The sequence below is a fragment of the Hermetia illucens genome, chromosome 1 (assembly GCF_905115235.1).
Source record: "Hermetia illucens chromosome 1, iHerIll2.2.curated.20191125, whole genome shotgun sequence".
Classification (NCBI taxonomy): domain Eukaryota; kingdom Metazoa; phylum Arthropoda; class Insecta; order Diptera; family Stratiomyidae; genus Hermetia; species Hermetia illucens.
The window spans coordinates 86,622,819-86,643,400 of NC_051849.1; the positions used below are offsets into that span (position 1 = coordinate 86,622,819).

General features: G+C 41.8%; 1 protein-coding gene across 4 annotated transcripts in view; it reads right to left on the reverse strand.

Moving 5' to 3' along the window:
- LOC119655692 (odorant receptor 22b-like) overlaps positions 1 to 9,758 on the reverse strand; it is a 153,498-nt gene extending 143,740 nt beyond the window's left edge. The window contains exons 1-4 of one of the 4 annotated variants that reach the window (XR_005249944.1): positions 9,199 to 9,376; positions 8,600 to 8,672; positions 8,141 to 8,501; positions 7,762 to 8,079 (exon numbers count right to left, since the gene is read on the reverse strand). Coding sequence is in view for 3 of the 4 variants with exons in the window: in XM_038061726.1 (XP_037917654.1) it covers positions 8,029 to 8,082; positions 8,144 to 8,501; positions 8,600 to 8,672; positions 9,466 to 9,610 (630 nt within the window). In the remaining variant the exon portion in view is untranslated. Of the gene's footprint in view, positions 1 to 7,761; positions 8,083 to 8,140; positions 8,502 to 8,599; positions 8,673 to 9,198; positions 9,377 to 9,465 lie in introns of those variants that run through there. The other 3 variants (XM_038061726.1, XM_038061718.1, XM_038061711.1) reach the window with 3 other exon arrangements.
- Between the last annotated feature and the right edge of the window lie 10,824 nt (positions 9,759 to 20,582).

Genomic DNA, 20,582 nt, shown 5'->3' on the forward strand with positions numbered 1-20,582 from the left:
CCGCCGATATTCTGGTTGTTCAGCATTTCATCAAAATACTCAATCCATTGCTCCAATGTGCCCATTCTGTCGGAAATCAAATTTCCCTCTTTGTCTTGGCACGATGAGCATCGAGGCGTATAGGGCTTCATCCTGCTGACTTGTTGGTAAAACTTCCGTGCCTGGTGTGGTTGCTCTCTGTACTTTTCTAGTTCACAGACTTGTTGTTTCTCCCAAGCTTCCTTTTTCCGTCTGTGAAGTCGCTTCTCCGCTCGACTGAGTTCCTGATAAGTCTCTGCGTGTGCCGGCGTCCTTTGAGAATGCGACATTACTCGGTATGCAGCATTCTTCCGTTCCGTAGCTAGCTTACATTCATCGTCGAACCAGCCGTTCCGACTTTCCTTGCGGCTGCGGCCAAGTATATTTGTGGCAATATCAATGATAATGCTCTTCAGGTGATTGTGAAGGTAATTTGTTGATGCTTCATCTCCAGGACATCAGTTCGCTGCGCTTATTGGTTCGGCCCCTATAGGCACTACGAAGGCCTCTGTTGTGGATGGCTTCAGTATCCACTCTCATCTGATATTGAAGACGGTGTTGTAATTCGAGAACGAAGCACTATGCCAGTGATCCGCGTCTACATTGGCTATATGTTCAGCACGTCGTCAATTTGCTTGAAAATGCTCCGGTCTGGGGAAGCCCACGTATGTTTTTCTGGACCACTTTCCGCGCAAACCACGTACTTACAACAACCATTTCGTACGATACTGTTAACGGAATAATCCGTAGTCCGTTATCATTGGTATCCTTATGTAAGTTATGGGAGCCGACATATCCCCTGAATACGGACTTCGTCCCCACTTGACTGTTGAAATCCGCAAATATTATTTTGATATAATATTTGGAACAGGCTTTGGGGGTCCGCTCAACTGTCTCACAGAAGGTATCCTTCTCCGACTCTGCAGCCTCTCTCTGTGAACGTTAATTAGGCTTATATTTCTAAATTTGCCTTGCAAGCGCAGAGTGCCTCTCACTTATATTTTCAAAGCCGATAACAACAGGTTTCATTTTTTGGCTGACTAGGAAACGTACTCCGAGCACATAGTTTACTGAATTACCACTATTCTATATGGTATAGTGGCTCTTCTCCAGGGAACCGGTCCCTGCACAGCGCAACTCTTGCAACACTGTTTCTTTAGGCTTATATTATAACAGGGTGTCGACTAGCTGCTCAGCAGCAATCATTATATACAGGGAGCGCACGTGCCATGAGAAAATACACAAATTGTTGTTATGTTTTGGTTGCCGGGTTCGTCGTTGGACGGATGGATGGATTCCTGTCCGAGGCTCCTTCCCTAGCTTCGTAACTTGGGGTTATCCGTGTAGGGTTGTCAGCCCTACCCAACCCTTAAGTTGGAGGACCAATTAGTGCAATTTGTCCCGCATTTAGGCGCGAGAGATTCATCTTCATCCTTCTCCGCCTGCAGTTTTTCAGTAAGAAAGGGCCCCCAGCGATCACGATGTGCAAGTGGAGATAGGGTTTAGTAGTAGATTTGCTATTGTTGGTTCAGCAGGCTTTTCCCAGGTTTTATGTTTCATCGTGAGTATTAATCCATGTTGCACCCGGTGACCTATACTACCGTTTGACCGTCCCGTGAGAGACGTTAATGATTGGTTCCTTATCGACGATAACGAACAACTGAGCAGATAGAAGGTACACTTCACTTCAGTTTTTTACCGTATCTCATCCGACAAAGTCCTGACTCTTGCGAATAAAATGGCCAGTCGCCGCAACATGCAGATATGAACTTTTCCTCCAAGCAAAAGAGAAATCATCATATCAAGTAAAGCTGCTGGCCTCGATAGTCTTCCGCAGAGTTATTTATCTTTTCCTTTTCCCCTGCAGTTTCTGCAGATCTGCGACCTAAACTTGTTCGAACATCTTGGGAATCCCAAACGTTGCCCAGAGAGGGGAAGAAGGGGATGGCCGGTAAGATTCCAAAGAATGACAACCGTTTCTACTGTAAAGGGGGGTATTTGCATGCTCCAGCCATCGCAAAGATAATAGCAATAATAATCCTGAAACGCTCTAGATCCGCTCTAGATTGACAATAACAACAACACCCACTATTATTTCTTTTTCTTAGCGGTGACGTCCTTCATGCTGCCTTGTCCGGAGGACGTGGAGGAGTTCAATGGATTGTGACATCTCTTCCTCGAATACATCGACTACGCTGATGATATCTGTTTGCTCTCTTACCAGGTCCTAGCCTTTGGTCAAGTTTCTCTGGATTTGGAAAGGGACGCAAGTAGATTTGGATTGAAAATAGAGACCAACAAAACCATAATGCTCAGCTCACCCTTTAACTGTCTGTATTAACAGAGAGAACATCGAAGACGCTGATATTTGATATATCTAGGAAGCGTGGTTTCTGCCAACGCTGGCGCGAACTGAATGTCGTGCAACGCATTAAGAATGCGAGATCTCCTTCGTTGCCATCTCTAAAACCTAAAATGCAAGTATTCTCAACACAAAGATCAACTTGAGATTATTCTGGGCTAATATTCTTTCCGTGTTACTATATGGGCTCAAAACTTCAAGCCTTTGTGAACACTTGTCTGCGATGTATTATCGGAGCACGCTGACCTGATTCTATTTCGAAAAAACAACTTGCTCGATACACAGGTAAGTTACACGTAGGTGATGTGACCGGAAGACGGAAGCGGCAGTGGAGAGATGAGACATTAACGAGGGGCGACAATTCGGCGACAATAAACCCACTCTCCCTAGATGGCCGCTGAGTGGATGGCCCCAAAAGCACATAGCGCAGAACAGTAGAGGAAGATGGGCATCTGCGGAAGCTCTAGGAGAAGGCGAAGCGCATTTCACCGAACTGTGAACGATGGCTTGTGGGTATGGTTGACGCACTATCCATTCAATATTTCACCATACTATTGACCAAAGCTTGGCCAGAGCTGAAAATATATTTTTTTTTTTAAATTGCGGGGTCCTAACTTAATGCCGGACCGTTGATGCGGACCTAAAACCCCGCAATTCTCAAAAAAAAAAATATTTTCAGCTCTAACCAAGCTTAGGGTCAATAGTATTCGCGGATTTGCGCTCAATATAATTCGTAGTCATGTTGTGTTCTACGAATTATATAAAGGACAACATCTGCGAGCTACTTCGGTCGAACACAATGACGGAGAAGAAGAATGATACTCCGACAGTGGAGAAGAGCTCTAAATACTAACGAGCCAATGGCCAGTACTAAGATAGCCCAGGTAAATCTCCACCATTCAAGAGCAGCATCTGCAAAAGCAATCTCCAACATTGGAATAGTCCTTACTCAAAAACGCTGGACGGAAGCAGTTACGTGGTCTGCAAGAGGAAGTATGTAAATGATTTGGGAATCCGGATCCCACCGGATCTAGCCATTGGACTGGTAAAGATCTGTGAGAGGAAGGTGCTACCACTTCTCCTCGGCTGCGGTGCCAGTGCCCATCACAAACTCTGGGGAATTAGTGGCACTAATAGAAGAGGTAAGTGCCTTCTTGAATTTATTCTAAGCAACAACAACATTCGTATATATAGTGAGGACAATAATTACCTATGAGGTGGTAATCTTGGCAGAAAGGACTACACTCAACGCAACAACCAGAGAGTTACACAGTGTGAGAGTGAGTCAGTGAGACAATGTGGGCATGCCCAACGGCAACTCTGGGGTCTTTCTGGGATTAACTCTACTCCATCTTCAAATACATATGCAGGCAAAGAGGGCCGGGAGTATCAGTACCTAAATAGAAAGAAAGTTGATATCCTTTCTTGGCGGCATCCCGAATTACTGACAACGAGGTTTCTTTCCGATAAGGAGTTTGAAACACGTTGAAGTAACAGGGCAGACTGGATTGCAACATACGGCTAAAAAAGGAACTGATTGCCTAGTACACTGACGGATTCCTAGCAGCAGAGGGAGCGTGCGTCGAGGTCATTGGTCCATGGAAAACGTACTTTGAACCAATGAGTAAGGACACTAATATATTCCATGCGAAGATGTATAATACTTCCTTCAACCTCCAAAGGAATTATAGGAGACAAAACATTGCTATCCCGACCGACAGCCAGGTGTATGTTCAGTGTTGGCGGAAGTGGAAAAATTATGGTAAAAATAAATGTGGCAAAACGGTACTAAATAGTACTTTTATATGAGTGTACTTAGTGTTCAAGTATAAAATAAAAGTCCATCTATATCGTGTAATATGACTACAAACGTTGTCCACAAACTGCGAAAAATTGGTCTAGGATATTTATTTATGTATTTATTTTTTCCAGACCCCGAACTGAATACCAAAAGTCTAAGATTTTTGTAGCACGCTCTTTCATAAAGGCTGACTACTTTCCAGGTTATTTTCTGCAATGATCGGTTTTGTTCCGGCCAGGCGACTATAAAACTTTCCTACCCACAATACTCTACTCTAAAGTAAACTTGTCCCCCCGTGTATGTTGCGACATCTTTCTCCAATGTCGTAGCGGATTTTTTTGTGAATTGCATATCACGTTGCTTTGTTTTCCTGCTTCAGGGGTTCTCTCACTTGTTTTTTAAGGTTTTGTGTAAAGCAAAGGCTTATTAAGTCGGTTTACTGTTTGTCTATCTGTCCGTGTGTCTGTATGTTTGCCGTCTGTCTGACCGTCATACGCAGTTTTTCGGAGACGTTTGTAGCAATTGACACCAAATTTGGTGGAAACGTGGGAACTATGAACGCTCACACATACAGTGAGTTACATCCTTTTATGTGGAATTTATGGGGGTTTCCCCATACATGCAAGTTTGGTGGAAATCGCACTGTTACTAACAAAGTTACGATGGTTCAAAGTAGTCGCTTCTTTGCAATTCAACACTATGAATGTCAATATCATCCGAAAGTCGATGTTCTCCCATAATACATGCATATATTACGTGCTACGTACTAATGGGGCAAGTGCACACTCAAATAAGAAATATATATAAGAAATACACAAAACCTTTCATACCTGAAGCGTCCAGCTTCTGGTATCCCGACTTGCTTTTAAGCCTTTTATGACGTGGTGGACTGCACTCACCGAAACCACTGCTTTGTTTTTGTATGGAAATTTTGGCATATTTCACGAAGTGACGATAGCAAATATATCAGTTCCAATTGAACTTTTCAATCTGTTTGTCATCCACAAAATGTGATGCCACAACACAGTCAAATCAACACTACTTACAGTCTAGGCATTGAAGCTCAAAATCGGGTGTGGCTCCCCTTCTGAGTGGAACATTTTTTTTCGAAATAACCACAGAAATCGATTAAATGGTCAATTCTAAGCAAACAATTTTTAGTAAAAATTTTTCGTACAAGTAGAAAAATTTTTTGAGATAAATCACACCTTTTTCCGGAACTGCATATTCACACATATATATATATCACTGTTGACTGCCTATAGATTCTGTGCGGAGGGCAAAGTAGGTTGAGGCACCTGGGAGAAAACTTAATACCAAATGCCAAGTTGAAATACTTAGAAGTAGGGAATATATTAAAAGTCCTGTCGGTTAAAGACTTGCTGAACCTACAATAGTTAATAGGTACAGCGGATGAAATGGACTGAGGATGTAAACCTCATCATCATGAGATCATGATGAGATTGCTTCTCAACTTTGTGCTGATATGTCACTGCTGCAACTACAATCACTTGTGTTTTATGGTTCAGTTGCGGTTGTCAAGAACCTACGAGATCCACCACCACCGAATTAGTCTAGAACGCCAACGGGACTCACTAAGCCAGGACGTTGGCAATGCAGCATGAAAAATAAAGTACAGTGTGTTTACAGGAACTATGACATCCCCAGTGAGACACCCATAGCTGAAATTCCGGATACACTTAAGCAGAAACTTTCTGTCGTATGCAGACCGTTGCGACGATATGGCGAGAGTCACTCCAGATGTGTTCAGAATGCAACTCATGTGAGGAAACCGCGTTTTTTTCCATATCTTTCAACGAATCCCAACAAAGTGTCCACACAGTACAGTTTTCGGTTACGGAAGGGAAAGAATATTGGAGTGAACTTTAGCGGATCATCGCCGAAGGCACCCACCACGCCGCTATGCGAGACCGATTATTTACTTACCAACACTCTACAAATTCATAACGTCCATTATTCGAGTCGGGTCAAGGAGTTACAAAGAGCAACTCATCGTGGACTCGGGAGTTGTAGGACAGGCAACTAGAGGCCAAGAGTTCTCTTTAGTTACTATATCGATTATGCCAAGGGTTTGACAGCTAAGCTACGTCTGTATCGCATTGATCCCAAACTAATAAAATGTTTGACCACAGTCATGAAGAGTGACATACCACCTTATCAGTGCACTCGCCTAAAGGTGCCAATACCTTAGAGCCTATCCATATACGGAGAGGCACCTTCGGGGGGATTCATTGAGCGCCTTTGGTTTTGAAGGACACTGAACCCGTGGTTGACGTGACGGACCAAATCAACGCCAAGTCGTCTCGCTACGCGTCTATTTTTACAGCAAAGAACAGGCGAGTCCCTTGCATGCGGCTGTTTGTAAGGCGTGAGTTGGGTGAAGTCAGACCAGGAGCAGATTGATGAATGTAAGTCGAAGGCAATGCATGATAAACAGGTGAATTGTCTTTGGTAGCCATTCGTTGAACAGATGGTTGTGTGCTGGAGAGCTCCTTGCTAACCCGGCGGTTTATGTGTGCCATTCAGGACGGCGTGGTCGCCACCCGAACTTATAAAAATCTCATAATGAAAGAGCGGGTGGAGGGCGACCAGTGCAGAATGTGTGGTGCGCTTTAGAGAAGTTGGACTACCTCACTGGTGCAATACACGAACAGACACAATGCTGTTTATAATGTGATTCACCAAAATGTTGCATACAAGAATGGACTGACCACGGGAACATGTCCGGTTTACCGGTATGAGCTGCAGGCAGTACTTGATAGTTTTGCTTACAGCATGGTAAGTTCTAACTGATTCCCCATACACCACACAACAAGCCTGACGTATTGTTAATAGACAAGACCAGTTTCCACGCGTATATTGCTATTACCCATAATAACAGCATTAAACGGAAATACGTGGAAAATAAGGTGAACGGGAAAACAAAGTATTTTGGCGTCTCGAGCGGGTGATTGTACTTCCCAAAATATTGTCGGCTTCAGGTATTGTACCTAAATCCCTCACGGCTTCCCTCGATATCCTGAGACTCTCACACGGTCTAGTCGAAACTATGCAGAAGTACACGATTCTACATACGTATTCGAAGTTGCAGGGAGTTCTCGACGGACGCGACCACCACCCGTTTATGTTTTAAGAAGGTAGGATTATCTGAGCCTAAATGCTTTGCACTTAGTGCTAGTATTAAGTAAAATTCGGCATTTGCTGAAATTATGGCAACTTAGAAAATAATACAATACCAATATTTTGAATATGGGAACAGAATGTAGAAAATAGTATTGGAGAAGTACAGAAAGTTGAATAAAACCTTAACTCTGGGCGTCAATTGACAATGCTATCGAAGACGTCGATGTTGTCTTCAAATTATGCCCCATCAAATGCTTCAAATTGTACACTCAATACCAATAGTTTCAGGAACTTTAATTATAAATTTCGGCAGTTTCACGAATCCTTCATTATAAACAACAAAATAAAAAAAATTATTTAATACTTCCTTTTCCGAGAGCCTTCATCGTCTTTCAAAGTAATTACCAAATAGTCAAACGGTTAAATGTGGAAACATATTTCGTGGTTTGCTGCGACTTTATTTTAATTTCTCATTTAAAGTACATATTGAATAAATTGCTTAAAAGTCTTCGTTTTGCAAACTTTAATTGCAAATACGTAAGGGATTCTAACAATTGACTGGTGCAAATGTAAAGCAGCAACGCCAATTTCTTAGTGAAGTAATAATAAGAAATATCTGAAAACTTTTCAATATTCCGTTGGATCTAATTAACCCACTACTGTAGTCCAGGGTAATATCAATGTTGACTTCTTGATGTTTTGGCTAATAGACCATACTATAAATTGCTGAGAACGTATAAGCGCATCGCACAATCTGAAAGATCAAATGAGAATTATTTCCAATCTATAACTATTATATTTTCCCATTCATTTACCCCGAGGAAAGTCGGTAAGTTAATCGGCACTAAGCCACCGACGAAAATAAATCTACATTTTTGTGACCTATGTATGATGAAAAGTATTGCAAATCGAAATGACCGATCCTGATCAGGCCAATTAGTTGCATATGCTGCATCTGCAAGCTGTTCACTAAACGATTGGAATTGATCAGCAAAAAAGCAGATTGGTAAAAGTTGAAGTGTAAGTGTGCATGTGTATCCAGCAGCGAACATTAATTCCGAGAGTTCCATATCCCTAGAGATTATTGAGACCGTTAGAACACAGAGCTGGATACTAGCAACCAGAAGTTCCACAAAGAACGTTCTTGAAAGTGTTTCATCTAAAATTTTATAAATCCTGAAATGAAAGGATAAACGGACAAATTGTATTGTGTAAATTCCTGATTTCGTTGGTCGAAGCCACACCTCATTTCATATCAAACTAACAATACTCACTTCAAAATGATGTTGTGGCGTTCAACAATGGTTGCGAGATTTAATTCAGTATGGGGTTCCCGATCTCCAGCGCCTACTCGCAATAATTGTTGTGATAGAATTTTTAAATGCGCATTCAACAAAACAAAACATATTGGTGGAAACATGCCACTGGCAATCGCTTGCAGTGACAGTAAACTTAAAGCAATAAAGTGGTATGGAGCCTTTATAACAACATACTCCTCAAACGGAAACCATAAGGGTATTATCGGCACTTGGCCTAAAGTAAAAATAAAACCTACTACTCTGCTACCTGCGGTAACTGCGGTAAGAAACGAAAAAATTTTGAATATTTGTTGCCCTTTCTGGATTGCTTTCTTTGCCACAACTTGGTCTTCTGATAAAATCAAATTTTCATCTAGGACATGAAATAGGTTTTGCACTTGAAGTAGCCTCTTGTGAACGAAAACCAGTAACACATGTTGACTGACTTTGGACAAACTTGCGAGATAATTTACGATTTGATTGAAAACACAAACACTTGCAGAATCTTCACAGAATACAAAATCAAAAACGACCGTTAATACGAAGAAAATATTCAAGCCAATCATGATGCATACCCAAACATGATAATACTTGTTAAACTTGGTCCATGGAGCTAAACACAATATTTTCCAAAGTAGATGAATCTGCTTCAAGCCAAGGTAAGTATCAACCCTCTCCATCCTGTAAGTGTTGCAACTAAGTAGATACTGAGAACTCAAGACAAAATTGTCAACCACGAAGGAGCAAAAATCAATGCCAATTAGGTGAATAAATAATTGGATTGGAAAATTGCAGACTTAACCGTTTTGATGTACTTGTGAATTTCTCTAAGGAAAACTTACATAAGGGGGTTTTCCTAAGTGACGCTTTCCAGAAAGTTAGAGCACGCCTACAAAACGAAAAGTTTAAACGCGCTTTTTTCGAAACTGCTAAATTATGTTGAACCGATCGGGCAAATATACAGAATACGAATACGCTTGAATTCATGATGCCAGATTACTACAAATGAAGATGTGTTTCCCACCAGCCACCCACCTTAGGAGAGTCCACTTTGACCGCGAAAAGCAAATGCAAATAAACAAACACTCCCCTTTAAATTATTTGGATTCAACTTCTTTTTGGATGCAATTCTAACATTTCCCGTACTGCATATTTCTAATTACAAACTTGCAACCAAACTTTGCTTTGAAATTGATTATTGAATCTAAAGTTAGTCGTGTGCAGGTTCTAGGTCAATTAGAAAAGTGCATAGTAATTAATAACTGGATGGTTTACAATTTTCCAATGAAATTTTCCTATACATGAGAATTCGTGGGAAACTATAAATTGCAGCTATCAGCAGGTCACAGTAATTGAGCTATTGATTGAGAACATGAAATGATGTATAACTGAATTGGGGAGCACACATATGTTTATTCACAAATAATTACCCTTAATTCTTTAAGTTGCATTTGTTCATAGTACTTATATACAGGCTTTGACTTGTAAGGCTCCAGATATTGGATTTACAACTGTATTAAATATTAGTTCTTTACATTTTTATAAGCGTATATAAGGAATTTCAACTAGAGACACCACTTCCGTCGCTAGTGAAGTTTTTGTGATTGCATATATCATCATACTGGAAGATCCACCCTCTCAGGATTCTGGATAATACCTTTTATGGCATTTAATCGATCAGTAGGAGTTCGAGTGTTACAAGATCACCACTATCGATCAACAACGCAACCGAAAGTTCAAACAAGTCAGAATACCGGAAGCTGGGCCCTTCAAGTATAAAGGTTTTTTGATCATATTATGGGATGAACTTTCTATGCACGTTTTTCTTTTCGCAGATAGCTAAAAAAATCAAAATATTATTCATATATTCCCAAACTTTCAGACACACATATGCATGTACATTTTGAAGGCATAAATACTATGCTCATTCTACGCAAACGTTATTTGTTAACACATACTGCTGTGTAAATATATACAGACGCACATATCTATCTAAATTGATAGTATGCATCTGAATATTACCACTTCACTGCATGCACCAAAGCATACATACTGTGGCGGAAAAAATGTGCTCAAAGTTTTCAGTCCAAGAACAAATATATTTTTAATCTTCATATTATATATTTATTTATGATTTTGTAGCATATTTTATATAGAATAAGATGTGCAATTTCAATTTAAAAACAAGTCGGAATACCGGAAGCTCACGCTTCGGGTATAAAGGTTTTGTGTTCGTCTTATGTAAGAAACTTCAACGCACGTTTTTCAATCCTTATATAGCTACAAATCCAACATATTCCTTCGTCATTCATTCATTCATTCCTTCATCATATTACAGCCATAGATATTATCCTCACCCTAAACAAACAAACTGCCTATTTCCGAATACTGTACATATATATACACATATATAAATTGATCGTATCCATATTTCCGATTTACTTCGTGCACAAAAGCATACATATGTACACATATAATAATAATAAAACTCCACCGAAGCCGGTCCCAAGCCCGGTTGTGAAAGGAGGAGAGATGGATAGCTTCAGTCTGAATGGCTGTACGCCACCGCAGCGTCTCAGGGGGTAGGTGAGGAAAGTGCAGGAACTTTGCAGTCTTGCAGATTACTCACTAAGGAAGCTATCTCAACACCTGGCAGCTAGGGATAAAATGCACCACTAAAAAATGAGAAGAAAGAGAAATTTAAGGTCCGGTACGGATAACCGGCGGGAGTCGTCTGACTTGGTGACTGGGTCGGGCTCTCGTAATGGACAGCACGGCGTCGAAACCGCTAGTCGTGGGGCGGTTCGACGTCTAGGCGCCACGACGACCAGGAGCACAGCTCCGCCTGCTGCAGCTGTTTCGCCACAATCTGTGGCGACCACTTCAGCAGGTTCGCGTAGGAAGCGGATGAAATGGACTGAAGAAATGAACCTCTTCATCATCCGCTCCTACTACGAAATAACGGCGGGGGCGGGTACAACATCTTACCGCCCCTTGTTGCACCAGAGATTCGTCGAGCGTTTCCCGCAATTCGCGCACGTGACTGTGCAGCGAGTCGCAGACCAGTACCGCTTCATTACTCGCAGCGACACAATCCCGGCCACCATCAGGGAGCGTGTTCGACTTGAAGTCATCGGGGAAACTGGTGACCGAGAGTCGATGGGGGCAGAGGCGGCGGCATCAACAACACCACGCCGCACTGCAGGCAACAGGTTCAGTACTCGCCGAAGCACTCTTCTCCACCGTCCAGCTGAGGTTTCCGCTGAGGTTCGGAACGAATTCCAAAGAGCGTGTATAGAATTCTCGGATATGGATCCTTTGCATAGACCAGGTATTCCCAGGCTCTATGCATCTCCAGCAACTCCGGGAATTCTATCTCAAATCAATGATGAGATTGCATCTCGACTGTGTGCTGATATGTCGCTGCTGCAACTACAATCACTTGTGTATTGTGGTGCAGTTGCGGCTATCAGATTGCATGGTCAGAAGATTCGCTTTCGCATTATTGGTTTGAGTGACAAAAGAGATCCACCATGGAAAATTCGTCTGGAACGTCGGCGGGACTCACTAAGGCAGGACATTGCTAGACTGATTCAGATCAGCACTGGCAATGCCAGCCGACGGGTGAGAAATAAAGTGCAGAGGGTTTACCGGAACTATGCCATCCCCTGTGAGACACCCGTTGTTGAAATTCTGGACACACTAAAACAGAAACTTTCTGTCATATGCAGTCGGTTACGACAGTATGGCGAAAGTTATTCCAGACGTGTCCAGAATGCAACATACGCGAGGAACCAGCGGAGCTTTTTCAGATCTCTCAACGAATCCCAACAGAGCGCCCAGACAATACAGTTCTCGGTGACGGAAGCGAAAGAGTATTGGGGTGGACTTTGGGGGTTACCTTCCCAGCATGCTGAGCATGCTGAGTGGATCACCGCCGAAGGCACCCGCCATACCAATACACCTGGCATGAATTTCGCGGATGTTACCGAAGAGGAAGTTCGACGAGCCATAAACATCTCGAAGAACTGGAGGGGCCCAGGTCTGGATCGGGTGCAGAATTTCTGGTATAAGAAATTTACCAGCGTACACAGTCGGTTGGCACACAGTATAAATGAGGTCATGAGTCGGCCGGAGGAATTTCCACCTTTCCTCACTGCGGGGATTACCTACCTTATCCCTAAGAAGGACACGGTGCAGGACCCCGCAGACACAAGACCGATCACTTGCTTATCAACCCTCTACAAATTCATCACGTCCATTATTAGTGGAAGGATCAATGCGCACCTTGAGACCAACAACATTCTGTCCGAGGAGCAGAAGGGCTGCCGAGTTGGGTCAAGGGGTTGCAAAGAGCAACTCATTATCGACTCGATAGTTGTAGGACAAGCAACTAGAGGCCAAAGAAACCTCTTCAGTTGCTATATCGATTATGCCAAGGCTTTTGATAGCGTTCCGCACACCTGGCTAATCGACATCCTACATCTGTATCGCATTGATCCGAAACTAATAAAGTTTTTGGCGACAGTCATGGAAGGGTGGCATACCACCTTATCAGTGCGTACATCTGAGGGTGCTAATACCTCAGAGCCCATCCGTATACGGAGGGGCATCTTCCAGGGGGATTCATTGAGTCCTCTTTGGTTTTGTATGGCACTGAACCCCCTTTCATGGCTACTGAATGATGCTAGAGGGCATGGTTTTGCAATAAAATATGGCCTACGTGCTAAGTGCGAACTGACACACTTGATGTACCTAGATGACATCAAGCTGTATGCTGGTACTGACAACCATCTTAGAAGTCTGTTGCGAATAATAGACATGTTCAGCCGTGATATTCGGATGGAGTTTGGATTAGACAAATGTCGAATCCAAGCCATCCGCAAAGGTCATCACGAGCCGCATGCCGGACATAGCATTGGTGACCTCCACATCGAAGCTATGACCGAGACAGACTTCTACAAGTACCTAGGAATTCTGCAAGGAACCCATGCTCGAGTTGGTGATCTGAAGGAAGCTCTGCTGTCCGAATTCCTGCGACGTGTAAAGCTGGTGCTGAAATCGCATCTCTCGGGGAAGAATAAAATAAGCGCGTTGAATGTATTCGCTATCCCTTCACTGGCTTATGCATTCGGAATATTGCCGTGGACGAAGACCGACCTGGAAAACGTCCTGCGGCGGATACGGACAACTATGTCCAAATTCTGAATGCATCACCCAAAGTCGGCTGTGGAGCGGATGAACCTGCCTCGTGACATCGGAGGCAGCACAACATCATCGCCAAGTCGACTCGCTGCGCGCTTATTTTTACAGTAAAGAGCAGGCGAGCCCCTTGCATGCGGCTGTCTGTAAGGCAGACTGTGGACTGACTCCACTTAACTTGAAGGATCGATCTTTCCATCCTCTGAGTGGGGTGAAGTCGGACCAGGAGCGGATCGAGGAATGGAAGTCGAAGGCAATGCACGGTAAACACGTGAATTGTCTTTGGCAGTCATTTGTTGATTTGCATCTGTCGAACAGATGGCTGTGTGCTGGGGAGCTCTTTGCTGAGACGGAGGGGTTCATGTGTGCCATTCAGGATGGCGTGGTCGCCACCCGAGCTTATAAAAAGCTCATCATGAAAGAACGGGTGGAGAACGACCAGTGCAGAATGTGTGGTTCGGCGTTAGAGACGTTGGACCATCTCATTTCTGGCTATACGGTTATGGCACCGGTGCAATACATCACCAGGCATAATGCTGTATGTAAGGTTATCCATCAAAACCTTGCATATAGGCATGGGCTGATCACGGGAACATGTCCGGTTTACCGATATGAGCCGCAAGTAGTACTTGATAGTTCTGCTTACAGCATGTATTGGGACCGGCAAGTTCTGACTGATCGCCATACCGCACACAATAAGCCTGACGTACTGTTAGTTGACAAGACGGGTCGCTCCGCGTATATTATTGATGTTGCTATCCCCCATAATAGCAACATTGAACGGAAATACGTGGAGAAGAAGATGAACTATGAGTCATTGGCTCGGGAAATCAAAGAAATTTGGCATCTCGAGCGAGTGGTTGTAGTTCCCATAATATTGTCAGCTACAGGTATTGTACCTAAATCCCTCACGGCTTCCCTTGATGTCCTGGGACTTTCGCACAGTCTGGTTCAAACCATGCAGAAGTACACCATTCTGCATACGTGCTCGACGTTGCGGGGAGTACTCGACGGATTCTCCCACTGACCTACCACCGGCCACCACCACCAGTGCCCCTTTTAGTTTTTAAGTAGGTAGGATCGTCCGAGCCTAAATGCTTGGCACTTAGTGCTAGTATTAGGTAAAATCCGGCATCTGCCGAGATTGTGATAACTCGGAAATAATAATAATAATAATAACCGTTGGCGCAACAATCCATATTGGATCAGGGCCTTGAAGTGTGTTAGAGCACTTCATTCAAGACCGTAACGGTACACTACAGTATACTGTAGGAGACAATGTGGTCAGCATTGCGCTCGCCCGAGATTATTACCCTGATTTGACTCAGGTACTCATTCACAGCTGAGTCGACTGGTATCTGACGTCAAATCACGATACAAATTCCACTGCCACCAGTGAGATTTGAACCGCGACATTCTGTACGACTGCCTTGTGCTCTAACCACTCAGCTATCCGGACACAAAATCTGGTAATATACTATCATTAATTTGAGCAGGTATTAATATGGAGAGTATTTTGAGGCCTGGACATCATATAGAAGCAGCTCCATGATTTTTTCAGATTTTTTGGTTAAGTAATTTCTGAGAATGGGTCCGTTAAAGAAATCATCACTTTGCACCATTCCCACTCCCCAACTTTCTGTCAAATGTCAAAACTTCTAAAAGTACTAATGAAGGCCTTTCATTTGATACCCAACGTGACCATATTTGGTGAAAAAAAAATGTGCACCCCCGTTTTGCATGTATGGGGACCCCTTTAATCTCAGCGTATAAGAATATAACCCACTGCATGTCTGGGCATTCACAGCTCCCACCTTCTCACCAAATTTCGTGTCAATCAGTACAGCCGTTTCTGAGAAAAGTGCGTGTGACAGACAGACGGACAGACAGACAGACAGACAGAACCGATTTTAATAAGGTTTTGTTTTGCAAACAAAACCTTAAAAAATCATAAAATATCCATTTTCATCCTTGCCATTTTCGTCAACATTTCGGGTGGAAAAAAATCGTGCTCACTCATTTAAAATTCGAATTTTCTACCAAAAATTTATGCAAAAATTAAAAAAAAATTGACCAGTTTGCGAACTAAAAGTTCAATAATTTGTAGCATTTCGTTTCGCAATAATGGCAGCGCTAAAGAATCAAAAAATCAGGCCCATTGGAATTCAAGTCTACTCTTAATTATCGGCAGTGTATAGGTCAGTTCTTTTCGGGAAATTGCGTTCCTTAATCTTTTTTTTAGTGATTACTCAGTCATGTTGGCTAGAACCTAAGTAAGTTTGTACAGGCCATTGAAAGACGTTTACGTATTTATCGGCTAGCCAACTTTTCGTCCTTGTACTGTATAAAAATATAATCGTTGCCAAATTAACTGTTGGAATGAAGTAGCAGAGATCCCGATAATAAATTACAGTATTTGGCTGCAGCCATTAAACCTACGGTCTTAAACATTGGTATAACTACATCACGAGAAAAAATGAATCCTACCATCATAGACCCGCCTCCATATTTGACCACCGACACTTGATATTTGACGCCCTTATGTTTTTCAAAAGATAGTGCATAAATTTTGATTAATTGAATCATAAGATACAGCGGTCCAGCAACATAATGCAACATGTACCAGCAGCGAACAAGGCTGCAGCTGAAGTTTCGGCGTTAAGTAGGCTAATGGCAAACATTGGGGGTCCTACGTCTAACAGGCGACGTCTCCTGATGATTTCAACGCAATCTGTCCTGCTCTACGGCGCAGAATGAAACTAGAGGCAGATGGACTGCGCTGCTCATCGGCAACTTAGGTGCGTGGCTGAATCGCAAGCATGGTGAGACTGACTATTTCCTTGCCCAATTTTTAAGGGGGCATGGAAGTTTTCAGTCTTACCTGCACAAGATTGGGAAGACGCGATCTCCGGAGTTGTGGACGACGCCTACCATACTTTTTTTTTCTTGTGGAAGGTGGGATGGCGTTCGTCAGCAGCTCTATTTAAACGCGCGTAAATGCATTCACCTAACCTACCCCCCCCCCCCCCCCCCGCCAAAAAAAACATAATGCAACATAAATAAAACATAAATTAAACTAATTTCATTAGCCAACACAAAATACCTATCGTGACTCCCAACCTCCACGAGTTGTCGGCGTAATCTACGACGTGAGGACACCATTTTGAAAGGATCTTTTCCCACAATACGGACAAACAGACGGTCCTAAGCCTCAGTTGATTTCCTCGGACGTTCGCTACCCTTTCTTGCAACGGGATTTGTATTACAGATTCAGATGTCGAGATGTTGAATTACTTAGTAACTACTCTCTCACTTTTTGTACCATTTTAACAATAAAGGCTTCAGCTTCTCAGGCAATTGTTTCCTAACAATAAACTAAGAAAATTTGAGCACGTTTTTTGTCCGATAAATCAACCATTAATTGGAAAAATTACTTTGAGCACGTTTTTTTTCCCAAAAATTTGACAAAGGCGGTAAATATGAAAGTGATTACTTTATGACAACTTTTTGCAAAAATTTAAATTACACATTTTATTCTATATTTTTTAATTTTATTTTATTCTGTATAAAGATTTAAAATACATTCGTTATTGAACGAAAAACGTCTCTAAAAGCTTTGAGCGCGTTTTTTTTCGGCACTATATATAATTGCACAAGTTGAATACCGCTGGTACTAACGTAGTTATATATCCATCTGTATGGAACATTACCCACACAAAATGTTTATGGCTGATCGGTTTCGATCGCAGGGTGGACGTGATCTCATCAAACACTCTCTCGCACCTCCACCCTGGAGAGCAACGTGTCCGAAACCGACTACGGGTGCCATTTCGCTCTATTTTTATTTAATTCAAAACCCGACAATGGTATGAATTATTGCTTAAAATAGTCAGATTTCTATCTAAACTTGTTTCACCTAATACAACAAATACCTCCTAATCCCGTTATCTACTGAAGAGCGGCGCGAAGCGAGTTGCTACTCAAAGTAGCGCTACCCGCCATTAGTAGATGGCTCAGAATCATTGGAGTGCAATGAATTCATATAGAATTTAAAACTTTCTGACCTTCTATAACTTTGTTAGTAATAGTCGGATTGCCTTCAAACTTTCCGAAATTGTATCTTATATTATCACTAACACTGTTTAGTGATTTTGTATCGATGCATTACAATTATTTTTTTTTTCAAATTCTTTAGTTGTATAAGTTCTGAGAACGAGACTTATTTCACTTTTTGGAACACAAATTTTGAGTGCTCAGACCCCTGTTTTTCACCCAATTTAAGACAAGTCGGGAAACCGGACAGACGGACAGACGGACAGGAGGACAGACGGGCAAACGATAAAAAAAAGTCGGCCAGACGGACAGACGGACGGACGGGCAGACGGACAGACGGACTGACGAACAGACGGACAGAGAGAAAAACGGACTAATAAGGCTTTGTTTTACACAAAACCTTAAAAAAGGATGTTTTCAAAAAGTACTAATTGAGCCCTTTCGTTTCATACCGTAAGTGATTATATTCTGCGAAAGAAAATTGTTTCCCCGTTTCACATATATAGCGAGCCCCCCTTAACACCAACACAGAATGATATTTCACACAAAACCGTAAAACACAACACTAAGTGTGCAAGACGCGTTTTTGAAAAATTCTCTGAGCAAACAACAAAGACTCATGATGAAACCACAACGAAGCAAAATGTTTCAGATATACAGAGCAGGGGCTCGAAAACAATTGGGAATGTAAAAGAGGGGTCGCAGACTGCTCCGGACATGTACATTCTAGTTTCCAAACGTAAGCGAAGCTAGCAATCATCCACTAAGAAAAATACACCCATACTAGCGAAACATGATAAAAACGGCAGTCCAAGTCAGAATAGGTTTGCGCTGCTTATAATCTAAGAGCTGACTACATGAAAATTTACATGCCTCGCTGCACGAAAAATTTAAACTGGAAATGGTTAGAATGTTGTTGGTGGAGTAACACCCTGACAGTCAGAAGGGCTATTGGAAGTCTAAGGCGTGGGGGGCTGTCAAATCTGTCAAATTTTGGTCAGAAATAAACTGCCTCCTTCCCAGCCAAATTTTTGCATACATATAGAGTCCAGACCCACAAATATAGGCCAAATATTTTCACAAAGATAGGTAAATTTTTTAATCAAATATAGTCATGTGGGGTATCAAATGAGGGTCTCGATTAGTACCTTCCGAAGTTGGTCTTAGTTTTGACATTTGTTGGAGAGGTGGGGAATGCGGGGGGTTGAAACTGATCATTTCTTTAACGGAACCTTACTCAGAAACTACCCAACCCAAAAATCTGAAAAACAAAATCGAGAGGCTGTCACTATATGGTGTCTAGGCTCCGAAATACCCTCCATACTGATATCTGCTCAAATAAAGTTAGTAATAGTACATTACTATAATTTTTAGTAATTGGTAGGAAAGGCCTCCTCAAGTTCATCCTAGAATCACTAAATTTTTCACCAATATAAGTTACAGGAAAGGTCATAATCTTACCTACCTTGGTAGGAATCGGACTTTTACTAACACAGTTATAATAGGTCAAATATATCGTTTCTTTGCAAATTCAAGACTTTGAACGTCAATATCACTTGAATGTGAATCTTTGCATACTCAAATTTTTTTTTTAAAGAAATACACAAAACCTTTCATATCTGAAGCGCCTAGCTTCCGGTTTCCCGACTTGTTATTTGCTGGAGAAATTTAGCAGAGCAGGGTGACAAGCATTAAGCATCGAAATTTTTAAACATTTTTTTAGGAAGTCTTCCTCTGCATTCCTTACTATGTAACTTTAAATAAATAAAGTCTATAGTTAATCACAACCGGTGAACGCATGAAAACCTGGTAGGGCTTTGCAAAGTTGCAGTCCTAAATGTTCATGAAGCGCATTAATGTGCCAGCTATTTTATAGTTCACATTCTATAAAAATGTGTGCCGCTATTTTGTTCAAATTGCCTAATATTATTATAATTATATCTGTGTCAGAACACTTCACTACAACTTTACAAGCTGAACTCAATTTAGATATAACGTAAATAATTTTGGTGTCAGCCTCTTCTTGCAAATCAAAATCAGAATTCTCCGCTCGAACAACGTTACCAGCGTTATTGACGCTGAAGGAATGGCAACGAATAATAGTTTTATTTGCTATGAAAGGGAAATTTGAAATTTGCTAGTTCTTTGCCAAAATCATTGGTTGTAGCCTGTTCCAGACAAGAAATAACGTATTCATGGGTACTGTCAAGACCGGTAGTAGTAATGACCAAATACTACATGGACAGAAGAAGCATTAAAACTGGTAAGAATTTTTAAATTTTTGGAAATGTTCCCGAATAGCTTCGATACATTTTTCATTGAAACTTTTAAACTTTCTGCGGTTAATTTTATAATTTTGTCAGTATCAATTTTACACTTTAAAAGACAAGATAACTTAGAACTCATTTTAAATATTACAAAAAGTGGGCAACTCTACAAACGAACTAGCAAATGTTTTCACAGATTACTCCTACTAACGACACATTTCACTTTAAGGAAGTAATTCATGGGAAAAATTGAAAAAAAAATTATTTCTTCCTGGCTGCAATCAAGTGGAAATAAGTATGAATTTTAGCGGTTTGAAGGCTTCAAACGGTAGAAAACTAAAGAATGAGTTTCATTATTTTCAGTTGACAACGACATGTCCGCATACAACAACGAAGATATCACGTTTGGGGAAAATTTAGAAGATGCGGATGACGAA